Source organism: Diabrotica undecimpunctata, chromosome 4, assembly GCF_040954645.1.
Source record: "Diabrotica undecimpunctata isolate CICGRU chromosome 4, icDiaUnde3, whole genome shotgun sequence".
NCBI classification, from domain to species: domain Eukaryota; kingdom Metazoa; phylum Arthropoda; class Insecta; order Coleoptera; family Chrysomelidae; genus Diabrotica; species Diabrotica undecimpunctata.
In genome coordinates, this window is record NC_092806.1 from 55,814,708 (window position 1) to 55,830,121 (window position 15,414).

The 15,414-nt window shown below is 33.6% G+C and overlaps 2 protein-coding genes across 5 annotated transcripts in view; one reads left to right on the forward strand and one right to left on the reverse strand.

Annotated features, from left to right (window-relative positions):
- The window catches only part of Idua (alpha-L-iduronidase), a 264,927-nt gene extending 251,007 nt beyond the window's left edge, over nt 1–13,920 (reverse strand). For all 4 annotated transcript variants that reach the window (XR_011950646.1, XR_011950645.1, XR_011950644.1 and 1 more), the window contains exons 1-3: nt 13,615–13,920; nt 13,291–13,434; nt 12,846–13,027 (exon numbers count right to left, since the gene is read on the reverse strand). Coding sequence is in view for 1 of the 4 variants with exons in the window: in XM_072529494.1 (XP_072385595.1) it covers nt 12,846–13,027; nt 13,291–13,434; nt 13,615–13,748 (460 nt within the window). In the remaining 3 variants the exon portion in view is untranslated. The remainder of the gene's footprint in view (nt 1–12,845; nt 13,028–13,290; nt 13,435–13,614) is intronic.
- A 282-nt stretch (nt 13,921–14,202) lies between these two features.
- Nucleotides 14,203–15,414, forward strand: part of ash1 (histone-lysine N-methyltransferase ash1) — a 157,914-nt gene continuing 156,702 nt past the window's right edge. The window contains exon 1 of the mRNA XM_072529500.1: nt 14,203–14,528. The gene's annotated coding sequence lies outside the window, so the exon portion shown is untranslated. The remainder of the gene's footprint in view (nt 14,529–15,414) is intronic.

A 15,414-nucleotide genomic window follows, 5' to 3' on the forward strand; every position in this document is an offset into this window, starting at 1 on the left:
TGCCGAAGAAATTCCCTTAATTTCCTTTTCTCCATCTGATTTAGAGACTGTCCTGCAACTGCAACCATTTGGTCGAATTTGTCGTTGGAATTATCAGATGTTGTCGCCTGACGAATTATGGATGTCACAGGTACACAAGTTCCTACTTTTGTCTCTTTCTTTAGGGTCACTGGGTAGTCGTTGACATTGATAAGTCTCACAGGAATTTCTTTAGCCGAAGTCACCAATTCCTTTCCAATTATGATTCCACGGCCAACCTCATCGTCGTGGTTCCAAGGCTCCATCATAACAGGTCTCCCTTCGTCTACAATTCCCTGTAGTCGCGCTACTATGATCGTTTCGCTTCTCGCAGGCACGACTGTATCTTCTGTAATAGCTGCTTGCACAGTGTTGTCATTATGTGGATGGAGAAATACCTCCTCGTTGCCAACTTTGATTACCTTATTCTTAAAATCCAATTGGAATCCATGAATATTCATTACGTCCATTCCTAATATAACATCCTCTTCGATGTCAGCAACTATAACAGTATGGACAAACTTTTCTGCCCCAATTCCCAATTGTACCTGGATTTCTCCATGAATGTTGGCATTTTCACCTGTAGCGGTCCGAAGTCGTAACCTCGTTGGTAACAGTTTCTTTCGGCTGTTTATAACTGTTGGACGTATAATGGTTCTGGTCGCTCCGGTATCCACCAACAACGTATGTCTTTTACCATTTATTTCTCCATCTACATATACACTATCTTCACGACACTTCAAAGAAGCTATTAGTATAAGAGGGTCTTTGGAAAAGTTCCGGGTCGAAGCTGCTCCCCTAAAGCCAACTCGTTCTGGTTTTCCTGATGGTGAGTTTCTTGATTTTATGGTCTTCGTTTTCTTGCATGTAATAATTTTCATCATATTAACGAGCTGGTCAAGTTTATCTTCATCTCCTTCCTCTTTTACAGTCCTAACTTTACTGTATCCTCCAGAGGCCTGCGTAGCTGACTCGTATTCGAGGGCGGCGGATAAGACATCAACCAGCGTCTTGTGACGAGCTAATCGCAGTGTTCTCTGCATTTCATGATCACGAAGACCATCAATAAACGTTTGAACGGCCAATTTTTCCATCATGTCTTCGGGAGCTGTTGGATAAGCATATCGTACTAATCTGGCAATATCTACCTCATATTCTTGAAGAGCCTCATCTTTCTTCTGTCTACGATTTTTAAGCTGTGACTGATATACATGCTCCAAATGTTCGTGGCCATATCGCATATTTAACCTCTTCTTCAGTTGTTCGAAATCATCGGTCTCCTCTACGGCTATGGTCTGAAGCACATCTAAGGCATCTCCTCGAAGGGCGATAGTCAGGTTTACAGCCTTTTCTTTTTCAGACCATCCATTTGCTCTTGCGGCTGATTCGAACTGTTTCATGTAGTTGTTCCATGATGATTTTCCGTCGAAAGTTGGGACTTTAACATGAATAGAACCTCCACTTCCTTCAAATTTCGGCCGTGTCTCCAACTTAAATTTCGTCTCGTCTTCTTTTATCTCCACTGTAATCGGATTGTTACCTCTCTCTGCTGTCCCTGTTTCCTCCATCTTCTTTTCCATCTCTTTCCATATCTTTTCTTCGAAGGCTAACATATCGGCAGCAACTTGGTTTTTTAATGAAGATATTCTATCGTCCAGGGCAGACATCTCAGAAGTGACTTTAGAGATTTCCGAAGAGATGTTAGCAGAGACTTTGCTTTCCAGCGAAGAAATCTCGTTAGAAACTTTGTTTTCTAATGAGGCGATGTCGCCGGAAACTTTTGAAATATCGCCAGAAACTTTGTTCTCTAATGATGCGATGTCACCAGAAACTTTGGCTACATCACCAGAAACTTTGGCTACATCACCAGAAACTTTGGCTACATCAGAAGAAACTTTCGAAATATCGTCAGAAACTTTGTTTTCTAATTTCGAAATCGACGAGATAACAGCATCTTCAAATATATAAGTCTCTGGATCTAGTCCTTCTTCTAGCAAAGCGTTCTTTAGTCGTTGGACTAACTCAGCCTTTTTTCCGGTAGAAGCTAATTCTCTGTCTTCGAGATGTCTTCTTAAATTCGTCACTGTGAGCTCATAAATCGTAGCCATTTTCACAATTTATTTTACGTATTCACTTGTATTATTATTATAAGTCTAATTTATGTTCGATCCCACTCTGACACCATTTGTTGTGAATTTATTAAAAGGTTCAATATTTATAACACTTACGGATTTAATTTATTTCTTTATTTATATTAACTTATCTGACAATAATTTATTATATCCGTACGTACAAAATTCGCGAGCGCGGGTCTTGAGTATTAACTGGCCCTCCATATAAAAATGTTGTATTTATATACGAAATCCTGATATACTAGAACAGCATCGAAAGATCGCTTTGTCTTGCATCGAAAAATCGAGAAATATCTAGTTGGAGAATTCACCATAATTTGAATCTAGACTTCCACCGAAATTTCTACAATAAAACAGAATAATTAGTCATAAAAGTTAGGCCAGTATATTTATCGTAACAGTATTCTCTAATTATATTTCTGCTTATTTTTATATGTATACCACCATTTCATAGTTGTTGGTGTATTTTTATTACTTGTGTTGCATTCAGCAGCGTCATAATTTTGTTGTTAAATATATTGTTATTGTTTTATGTATGTATTTTATTTGTCGACTCCTAACAAAGTTCCCTGATATATTTGCTTTTTACCTTTAAATATAACTATACCTTTGACCAGTAGAAAGATCAGGTTGATTAAGTTTCGTAGGTAAGTAAGTGTAATACCTTATATATTTATTTTTTGTTTATGTAGGGTGTTGACCAAATTTATTCAATAACTAACTGTTGATATCTTTTCTTGGGTTTGATCTCTGAACCTAAATATCTTTCCTTATCTCTTTTCCTTTCTAAGGTTTCTTAATTTTCTCCTTAAACCCCTAAAAATTAAGTGGCGCCCTGTTCCTATCTTATCTTATCTTTGGTAATTTTACCCATCTATCCTTTTGTTTATTTCTGTATCTTTTTCAATATCTCTTATCGTATCTTTACTTATTTCGTCCGTTGGACCCATTCCTGGTTCCAAAAGCTAGTTTCGAACCCACGACTCGCTCTCCACCAACATCTGGCTGCCGTCCGCAGTGTCCTTTGGTGACCTTTCTAGCACCATCCAAAAAAGATTTCCGAGGTTACATCTTTATAAGGCGATTGTCGTTACTGCGTATCACATACATTGCCCATCTGAGTCTATTAGCCTTTATATATCTGACTAGATTTTCTTTTCCGAATAGAGACTCTACCTCTTTATTGTATCTGCCCCTCCATTCGTTTGTCACGCTGACTCTGCAAGGGCCATATATCATTCGAAGAATTTTACGTTCCCACACCAGCAATTTATTTATTTATCTTTTTGTTAGCGTCCATGTTTCGCTTCCATACGCGACTGCTGGTCGTATTATGGTCTTATATATCCGTATTTTTGTATCTCGTGAAAGAAGTTTTGACTTCATTAGATGTTGCATTAAAAAGAAAGATCTGTTTCCTGCCATTATTCTCGTTTCAACTTCTCGCTCTAATTTGTTGTCATTTGTGATTGTTGCTCCTAGATATTTAAATTCTTTAACCACTTCGAAGTTGTGATCATTTATAGTAATGTTTTGCCTTATTCGCCGTCGTTCTTGTTTTGAGACGACCATGTATTTTGTTTTGTCTTCATTTATTTTTAGACCGATGTTTAATGCAGCTTCTTCAAAGCTCGAGAAAATATCCTTAATTTTTAATGTTGATTGCGCTACTGCGTCTACGTCATCGACAAAGGCGAGTATGATTTTTGCTCCCCGAGCAGTTATGTCTGGTTTGATTTTTGGATATATTTTTCGCATGACATATTCTAAGGCCAGGTTAAACAACAATGGGGACAACGGACCTCCCTGTCTCAGTCCAGAATTTACGCAGAAAGCATTTGATATTTTTCCCCCCATTCTAACTTGTGTGAAAGAGTTACTTACACACATTTGTGTTACCGCAGCTAGTTTCTTGGGTACGCCGAGCTCGAGCATTGCCTTCCATAATGTTGCACGATTAATTGAATCATAAGCCTGTTTGAAGTCTATAAAAATCTGATACACGTCGTGATTATATTCCCAATACTTTTCAAGCATTTCTCTTATTGTAAATATTTGATCAATAGTCGATCTGCCAGGCCTGAAACCACACTGGTAGTCACCAACTATTTCTTCGGCGTATGCTACTAATCTTTTTAATAGTATCGAAGCCAATATTTTATATGTAGTGTTGATTAGTGAGATTCCTCTGTAATTCATGCATGATTCCTTTTTTCCTTTCTTGTGTATTGGTACAATAATACTCCCACACCATTCTTTCGGCATTATTTCTTGTTGCCAGGCCATTTCTATTAATTGATGGATTTTACTTATGAGTTCATGACCACCTGTTTTAATTAGGTCGGCATCAATATTGTCCAGACCAGGGGATTTATGGTTTTTAAGCGTTCTTATGGCATGCGTAATTTCTTCCATGCTTGGTGGGGGTATTTCTAATTCGACCGTTTGATACTCATGTTCTTCGTTGTTTCCAGCATTTTCATTGTTTTCATCAGTGAAATTTTGGATATTCAGGAGCTCTTCAAAATATTCAGCCCATCTTTCTATTATTTTGTTTTCGGCAGCCAGCATTTCTCCATTTTTATCTCTTACGAAGTTGGGTGTGCTTATGTACGAGCCTCTCTTATGTTGTCTTACTTCTCTGTAGAAATTTTTATTTTGATTTCGTCTGTGTTCTCCTTCTACTTTTTCAATTTGTTGCTGTAGATATTGTCTCTTTTTTTGTCTTTGTTTTTCTAGCTGCAGCTCTCTATCTGTGGAATCGTATACGTTTTTCTTCTGATAGATTCGACAGATAATCAATTCTTCTTTTGTTTGCTTCTTTTAGAGTTCTTTCACATTTGTCGTCGAACCATTTTTTCTTTTTTGTTTTTTTCGTTCTTCCGATAGATTTCTCTGCTGCTTCTGTAATAGTTGTTTTTATGGAGTTCCATCGCTGATCTATATCTTCACTTTCATTTTCATTTATTTCCAAAACCTGAAACCTATTTCTTAATTCTACTTGGTACTGTCTTTGATTATTTTCTTCTTTCAGCTTCGCCACATTCCATCGTTCGATCTTTATGTGTTTATCTATTGTTTGTGTTGAAATTCTTGTTCTGAGCTTGGCTTTTACGAGAAAATGGTCTGTGTCGCTGTCCGGCCCTCTCATAGTTCTTACACTTATTATGCTGCTAGAATGTCTCCCATCAATCAATACGTGATCTATTTGATTATTTGTTCTTCCATCGTTTGATCTCCATGTTGCCTTGTGGATCTTTTTTCTAGCGAACTGGGTGCTTTTAATGGCTAAGTTGCAGCCTGTCTCAAAATCGACCAAACGTGATCCATTATCGTTTGTAACTTCATCTAGACTATATCTTCCTGTCACCGGTAGTACGTAGTCTTCTGTGCCTACCTTTGCGTTTAGATCACCTAGTAATATTTTTAATATCGTGGTTAGGAGCTTCTGTGTAGAGTGTTAGCGAACATCGGATCTTATTTTTTTGAGGACGAGGATGGGCACGCAGTATTAGTAAACTTTGATCACTACGTGCACAATTTTTTCTTCCGGAAATCAACAATTACAGAAATGAACCCATAACCTTTCAACAGGATGGTGCAACCTGTTACATATCACGAGTGTCAATATCGTTCCCCAGTCATCATATGAGTTAAAACGGCGATATTCCTTGGCTATCTCATAGTCCGGTCCTCTCCCTATGCGGCAATTTTCTTCGGGGGTATCTAGTCAAAAGTGTTTCAAGGTAACCCTTTAGAACTATCGAAGCTTTTAAAGAACGGATACGCAAAGAAGTGGAAGCAAGTTAATTTTCTTCTATGCAGTATACTTTTTTTATTAAATTTAATAAAAAGATATTTTTCCAGTTTTTTTTTTGTTTGTTTAAAATCGTACCGTTTGATTGAATCACTGTATTATTAAAAATATAAAAAAAATCTCAGTCTTGATAGACGAATCAACAACATTGAGCAAGAGAACTAGTTTGGTTGTAGTAATAAGGACATATTTTAAAGATTTCTCGTCAAGCTTGTAGAAACATGTCTTTAATTTAGACTTAATTGAGCTTATATCACTGTTCAGCTTATATCACTGACGAAGCGTCCATGTAACCATTGTTACCATTGGTAACAGTTAAAAAATCTCGCAAATAAATATTTTATGACTACTGTGAAATAATTTAATTTATATTTCTTACCAATAGAAATATGTGTTAATAGTAATTCAATAAATAGCCATCTAGGCGCACCAAAATATTGACGAGTTTATGGGACTAGGTCAGCGGTCCGCAACCCTGGGGTCGCGACCCCATGTTGGGCCGCGAAAGATCTTTATGGGGTCGTCAAAAAAGTAAAAAAGTCAACAAGGTCCTGTACTTATCGAATTTTATTAATTTTATTAAGGTTTATGCGTAAAATATAACCTCTCTTTACTTACACAATTACACAATGTCCTTAAAATGGAGAGAATCGAAAATAATTACGACTGTACGTCCTGTCCAGTTCTGTCCGTCACAACCTCACCGCTCCCGCGCCCACGCCTCCACACCGATCTCTCTTCCTTCGTTCAGTCCAGCCACTCCAGACTCCAGCCTCCACTCCAGCCAGTCTGTCTGTTCAGTCAGTTCTATCCGCACGTAGGTACGCATCGCTGCTCTGTCGATTGCAAATTCAAACCTCTATATTTATAGGCATGATACTATGAATAACAAGATAGGATCTTCCCGCTTCCCGTAGCACAAAATCGGTCGTGTTCGCGCATGCCGTCATTGGAGAGCAGAATTTGAATTCTTGTTAAAGTTAAATGGGGTTTTTATGCATTCTGTGATGAAATTATTCGATTAGCAAAATAATAATATTAAAAAAAGGTTTATTAATTACAATAATCGTACACAAAAGAATATCTCCAAACTATTTATTAAAGATTATTTATTGACACATACAAAAAACTGACATTACGAACGTGCAGCTCTCCAATTACGTCACGACTTATGCGCAATATCTTATCTTCTTAATCATAGTATCATGTTTATAGGTACTAAATTGATTTCAAAGATTACTTCAGTTTTTTTTATTAGTGTTCTCGTGGATAACCAGGCACACGGTAAGTAAGTGTGCACTCATACTTAGAAAATAAAGTGAGGCGTCATCGCGGCGCGACCATGTTGGACGCGTGGGTTGAATATCAAAACCATAATTTAATACGTATTTATTATTGCAGTTAACAATGGATAAGTGGCTAATAAAACGCACCTCTAAAGATGCAGGTGGCGGAAGTCCTGATAACCCATCACAAAACAAAAGAATTAAACACATAGTTCTTGACAACAGTGTCGCCTCCGATTCTACAATGACAACTACTGTTACGAGTAATATGAGTCATGAAAACAATGCCGCCACTTCAAGTACTAGTAGTGTTATTACTATCGATGACAGCAGAGCAACATCTAGTTCCACTACTATAACTATTAGTCATAACAGCGATCATTGTAAAGCCATTTCACGTTCAATAGCCACATCTACCGTACACATTGATACAGAGAGTGACGCTTCAACTAAACAAGCAACAGCTACATCGGAGACAACTGGGAACCGTCAACGCATTTTTAAAGAATCGTACATCTAGTTTGGTTTTAAATGTACAGTGTTTAATTTTGAATAAAGTCCACAGTGCGTTGTTTGTTCGGAGGTTTTGGCAAAAGAGAGAAGCCGGCCAAATTGAAAAGGCACCTAGAAACTAAGCATCCACAGTTAAAGAATAAAAATGAATCTTATTTTAAACGACATGCCACCAAACTAACGTCACAGTAGGTTAATTTCCAAAAATACACAACAGTTAACCAAGAAGCGTTACAAGCATCGTTCGAGGTTGCCTTTTTGTCAAAACTAAAAAACCTCAACATTGGCGAGACGCTCGTTTTGCCAGCTGCAATGAAAATGGTTTCGATCATGGAAGGAGAAAAGTATGCCAATGTACTGAAAACAATTCCACTATCAAGTGACACTGTTCATGGTCGTATCAGTCTACTTGCTGATGATATCAAAATACAACTTATAGATCGCGTGAAAGGGAGTCCCTATTATGCTATTCAGCTGGATGAAAGTACTGATGTAGCTCAACTTCTGATATTTATCCGATACCGATATGAAAACGACATATGCGAAGATTTGTTATTTTGTCAAGGATTAGAAGGAAGAACAACCGGTGAAGCAATTTTTAATGCAGTTAATACCTTTTTTGAAATCCATGATATAAAGTGAGAATATTGTGTATCTGTGTGTACAGACGGCGCAGCTGCATTGACCGGCTCCCGAACAGGATTCAAAGCAAAAGTAACTGAGATTGCACCTCACGTAGGCTTTATTCACTGTATGATTCACCGTGAAGCCCTTGCAGCAAAACATTTGCAACCAGATGTAAATAAAGTGTTGGAACAAGTCGCAACAATAATAAATTTTATTAAAGCTCGCGCATTAAACAGTCGCCTTTTCAAAATAATGTGTCGCGAATTGGGATCAGAATACGAAAATCTACTGTTACATACGGAGGTCAGGTGATTATCGCGAGGAAAAATACTCCAACGTGTATTTGATCTCAAAGATGAAATCAGAATATTTCTACTTGAACGGGAACCAAAGCTAGCGGAATATTTCTTGAATGAAAATTGGCTGGCAACAGTTGGCTATCTTTCGGACATTTTTGAAAAACTTAATGATTTAAATCAATCGTTGCAAGGGAAGAGTACAAATGTATTGATTTTGGCTAACAAAATAAAAGCTTTTTGTAGGAAAATAGGTTTGTGGATAGACGAATCAGTGCTGAAAACTACGAGATGTTTGCATGTTTGGAGAAATTTTCTGAAGAAAACAATATAAAGCTCGAAGAAGAAATTAAAACAAAAATCATCATGCATCTTACAAGCCTTGAGCAAGACTTGGTAATACGATTCCCAGATACATCACACGGCGACCAATGGATAATTAATCCATTCACTTAGTGATAACACTGTGAAGATGAACTTAAAAGAAAAGGAGCAGCTGATCGATTTATTGTCCGATGAAAGCCTTCGATCTATTTTTAAAACCACGGATCTATCCAAGTTCTGGATAATGATGGAAAAGGAATATCTACTGCTATACAAAACATCTCTGCTGAAATCTGCCATTCGCATCTACATACCTGTGCGAGACAGCTTTCTCCACATTGACTGCTATAAAAACAAAATATCGCTCCAGACTTAACGCAGAACCTGATTTAAGGGTGTCTCTTTCTGATAATATATCACCAAGAATTAATATACTGACTGCGCAAGTGTGCAAGCACAAGGTTCACATTAGTTTGTAAACTCACGTATATGTACGTATTTAAAAAAAAATAAAATGTTAAAATAATTGCTTGTCTCATGTAATGCCATCATAAATATTATGTTAAATGCATAGTTTGCTCTAATATTAATTTCCAAAGTAAATAAACTCTTCAACATAATTTACGAAATAAAAACAACTAAGTACAACATGGAGGATAATTGAAATTTACCATTTACATTTACCATTTTACAATTTCGTCCTGAACCAACCTTTGCACTTGCTAATTTAGTGATTTTTTTCTGGGGTCGCTCATAACTCTTTTTTTAATTTTGGGGTCGCAATATCAAAAAGGTTGCGGACCGCTGGACTAGGTTACGTTACGCTGTTACCAATTTTATTTGTGGATACACATGTTGGTCTGTCGGCTATAGGTCGTTGTCGGTCGTTTCTGAAACTTTTGAAAGCTAGAGAGCGTGGGCGCGCTCTGGATATTAGTAGGCTTTTACCATTTTTTGTTTTGGTTACTACGAGAGTTATTACCTATTATACAGTGTGCGTGCAATTAAACATGTATGAGTACCGTTGCATAGTCGATCAACTACTTAAAAGGTCATTATCCTTATATAATTTTGACGAAAAAAAGGAGATTCTTGTAAATGGAAGACCAATACCTATTTAAAACAATTTAAAAAAGGAATCAAAAAATCAGTTCGATATTTTAAATTTAGTTGGTACAGTGACAATTCTTAGTTATGTGGTTTCATGAAAAATAGACTATATTGTTGGCCATGTCTTCTGTTTTCTACAGAAAAAAATGGGTGGACCAGTGTCCACGATTTAAATAATTACTATTTAAATGGGAATTAGTAAATTTACTAATGTTTGTATTTGGAGAACGATTTCCGAAGTGGAAATTGAAATGTCAATAAACCTTTAATTGTGGCTTATTTCCATTTAAATAGTAATTACTTTAACATGCCACAAGAAAATAGCTTCAGAACGATTTACATAGTTTTAGAGTTTTAAAAAGGTGACATGAAGATGTAAGATGTGTAGCCAATTTAATCCAGTTTGGTAAAACAAAAATCGAAAGTTCTCTTAACCAAGCTTTTAAAGCAAATATTTCTAAACATAATGAAATTGTTAAAAAAATATATATATATCGTTAGCACACTTATCATAGATGCCGTATGTTTTTCAGCCAAACAAGAATTAGCGTTTCTGCGTCATTTTGAGGGCAATGACTTTGACAATCGAGGCAATTACAGGGAATCGTTAATTAGCCCAGTCTGGTTAAAAAAAAAGGTGGAAAAATGTTTCGCAGATATCTGAAGCTTTTAAGACATGGGTGGGGGATACTAGATGATGAATAGATGAAAAGATACTCCTAGTTTTACCTTGGGTTTTTTTAAGCAATAAATTATGGTCACAATTTGATTTTTTGTCTATAAATTTTTTCCCTTATATTTTAAATAAACAATATTTATATCATTTTTTTATGTCAAGAATATCTTTCCCGTTTTTTTAGTTAAAATTGATAAATAATTTACAGAGATCTTTGCAAAAAAAGCAGTTTTTTTGCACTAATTTATAAATTTTATTAATTTTTTTATTAACAAAATAAAATGTTATTAATACATTTTAACATTGAGGAATTGCCGTCCTTTAAATTTGTGCCAAATTTCCCCCCGATCGGTCAAATAGTTTAAAAGTTATTCAATTTGTTTATCCCTGGGACTAATTATTTAAACCATTGAACTTGCCCTATGAATGATGCTAGACACATTTAACAAATTTCATAGGATTTTTTAAGACTTATACTATCTCAGAAGTTAAATAAATATTGAGTTTTCATCGAAATTATTTACAAAATAAACGTTTAAAAAAGGGGTATTTTTTTTATTATAAACAATTGTAATAACTTCTATATTTTTCAAGCTACAGAGTTGTACGTACAACCATTGAATAGCTGGTAAAAAAGCTCACAACAAAATTTAAAACTACACTCACCTTAATGATTAATCATACTAACTAGCCTTAATGATTAATTAAAGAAATACTATTCCTCTAATGTTTTCTTACATTGTTATTTTTTGCATTTTGAAATCATTTTTACTTGTTCCATCTTATTTATTGTTAACGAACGTGCTCAAAGATATTTTAAATTTTAACATGCATTTTATTAAATGTACAGTTTCATCAGTAATAATGTTATTTTAATATTTTAATTTTATTTATGTGTATAATCTTTTAATTTCTGTAAGTATTGTAAATCTAAGTGGACGTCAGTGTTTTGAAATGTTTGTTTTTTACAGTTACTCCCGATGAAGTTATTAAATAAATGGCGAAATATTGAGCTTTAGAAAAAACAAAGATTTTTATTTAATATAGGCCACATACCCGATATTTCCAACATATTTATAAATTGTTTTTTGGTCGAAATAATCACGTTAAATATATATATATATATATATATATATATATATATATATATATATATATATATATATATATATATATATATATATATATATTTAACTATATATATATATATATATATATATTTAACTATATATATATATATATATATATATATATATATATATATATATATATATATATATAGATAAATAAGACATTTATGTAATCAGTTCCATTTAAATGATACACAAATAATTTGTGGCCTTAGGTCCTACAAAATGAGTGATGGAAAAGAAGAAATTCCTAATGATTTGAAACAATTTTAAACATTATTGTTTCAATTCCTATATCCACCAGCGTATGTGAGAGGAATTTCAGTTCAATAAATGAGAAAGTAACTTCATTACGATCACCTTTGTCCGTGGAAGTAACTGCTGCACTTTTGTTTATAAACTGCGTAGGATCGGCAATTTAATCCCGAAAAATATGTGCGATCGTGGTTAGCAAAACGTAATTATTGAAATCTACATAGTACTTTTTATCTTAATCTACCTTATTTACTCTTTTTAACGGTATTTATTTTCTATTGTTTTGTTTCAGGTCGACATTCAGCCGACCATGCATCCGTCGCAAAAGAGTGCAGAAAGTTGATAAAAAATACGACCTATTGTGAAAAATTGTATAATAACGTTGTCTTTACGTTTTAATAAAAGTTGAAAGTTTCACTTTAATTCATTTGTAGGTATTTGAATGCTTTAGTTATAGAACCTATGCATCCGAATTGAAAAGGAAATGCGTTCCGGTTCGTAAGTACATCCAATTCGAGCACTGCATAAACTTAATTTAATTTTATCTCAATCAAAAAAAGTATAAAAGATCTCTATATGTAGGTATGGTAGGTATCTCAACCGGTACGCGCCAAGAAAGTCAAAATATATTATACCACTACTCTTACATTAGTGTACTTACCAATGTATCTACTTGCAATTTGGTGAGCTAATTTCGACCAGCCAATTTTATTCTTATCAAAATTAACCAAGTTTGTATTACATCCCATCATTTCAAAGCCTGGTAATAAACCGTTATCATTTAAAACTTTCATAAATTGGTCCAAATTTGTAAAATTGTAAATAAATTCGTTAATTCCACTCCTAAAACCAAACATTTATTTTAATTATTTCCAAAAAAATATTTCAAGGATTGTGTAATAATGAAGTAAAAACTACTATTCTTAAAACTTTTCAATAAAATCGCGTTTATGAACATAGGTACCTACCTACAGTTCGTAAGTAGGTATCATTATGTTTAAATAAACAATAAATTAATATAATGCTCACGCAGTCTTAAGATCCGAATTTTAACAAATTTTCGTATCGAATCTTTAAGAAACATATTCATACTAAACAACCCTCACCTTTCCAATGTTAAGAGATTCAGCAACCAGTGAACTCTTATATATGTTATTCCTTTATTTGGCAAAGAGCCCAAAAGGGCAATATACGTTTGTTGTTCGTGGCTAAGAAGATATTTAGAAACAGTTTCTTTGGGATCAGGAGAACTACAACAATAAATGGTTAGATAATCAGACTCAACGTAATAAATTATCTATTAATAATAACAAAGTCATAAAATGAATATTTAATGATACAAATTAAAACTCTTTTTATCAGGTATGTGTTTACTCAATAAGTCTAATAAAAATTGTACACTTTTGTTATAAAAATTCAATATTACCTACCAAAATCCCGTACTTTTCCAGAAATGCTCAAAATGCGTTAAGTTTGTTCCATTAACATCGATATTTATGGTGTTTGTATATGAAGAATATACACAAACACATAAATAAACAATTGGTACTAATTTTTCAATCATTCTTAGTTATAATAAACAAAATAATGAACTCCAGTACAACTTATCTCAAAAATACAATCAAATATATTCACCTTCCTATACAGCAGCGAGATCTATTCGTGAATAGTAGAACTACAAAATTTGATATAACAGAAATATATTTTTGCAAAAATCCTAAATTTAATTCTTCATTAAAAGCATTGTTTAAAAAAGAATAAAAGTATCTTCACAGGATAACCAAAACAGAAACCTTTAATTTAATTTCTTTTACTGTACGGTATTGTCATCTACAAGAATATTTTAAAACTAGAATTATTTGAAGATGATAAAATATTTAACAACAATCATATTTGGGATTAAAGAATGAATAAATGAATCCTTTAATTATATTTTTTTTTCGACAGTTTATTTTACAATGTTAAATAGTTTTATTAGAGGTGAAAGTACCGTTATGTATATTTCAAGAGGTTGGTAAAACTGTAATTGCTGTCAAGATTTTCTTCAAGAAATCTTGACGCTGTTGCGCAACTTTGACAACTACATTTAAAGTTAATTTTTAAAAAGATATTGGTGTTGTTCCTGTTTGTAACAAATAATTGTTAGTGCAAGAATGTGTGATGCTATTAAGTTTGTCCTAGAATCGATCAGTATCCCAGTTATATGCAAAAATGTGTTTTAAAAGTCAGCTGGTGGCCATCTTGTTTATTACTGGAAATGAAAACATGGAAACGGACTTTTTTAATCAAAATTAGCCGTATGCTTTGTCAAATATTAATGAAGAATGCTTCTTTTTACTTGAAAGTAAGTTAAACATATCTAAAGGTGTTTTTAAGTATGTTTTCATAATGAGGACAGTGAAATATGGCGTAGCATTTTATTGTATTTTATTTTCTTTTGGCGCCAACTATTGATCATTTAAATTTCAAACTTACTTTCGTTTAAATAAACGTATTCTTGCATCACTTGTGTGATAAGATATCGATTTTTATTGATAAAATGTATTTTTATACTACTATCTGTCAAAACAAATCTTACTATTTGCAGTACTAATAAATAGAACAGCATTCTACAAGAGAAATTAGCTTAAAATGTTGCATTAATCACTGGCTTTACTCTCATTACATAATATAATGCAATTTAATATATTAGTTTATAATTATTAACAATCATTCAAAAGAACTCCCTCTTCCTACCATTGAATAAAAATGATTCAACCTTGTTCTGGTGGTTGTTAACCTGTTTCTTATTGTATACTGTATTAGCATTATATGTTATTTATTTATTGTAATAATTTATTATTTCTTGTGCTGTTTGGTGGTAGTAATTCTTACTGGACATTTTAATAAATCAAATTTGGTAGGTGACCTATAACATTGTAAAATAATAACAGGGTGATAACAGTACCTTGAAGTTCAAATTATGTCTCTTTTAACTTCTGGTACAGAACAATTTAAAATTCAGTCTCTACATAATATATCTCCAATTACCCAAACTTTAAAAGTTGCTTTCCAGTACACAGGCAATATGTTTTTATCTAAGCCAATATAAGTGCTTGAATATTTACAGATCTATGAATAAGCAATGGTTTGGTTGTAAAAAGTAATTACATTATACAGTAACATGAGAAATTTATACTATGTGAAATTATAGTTTTCATATAAAATATAGATAGCATTTTGTTTATAAG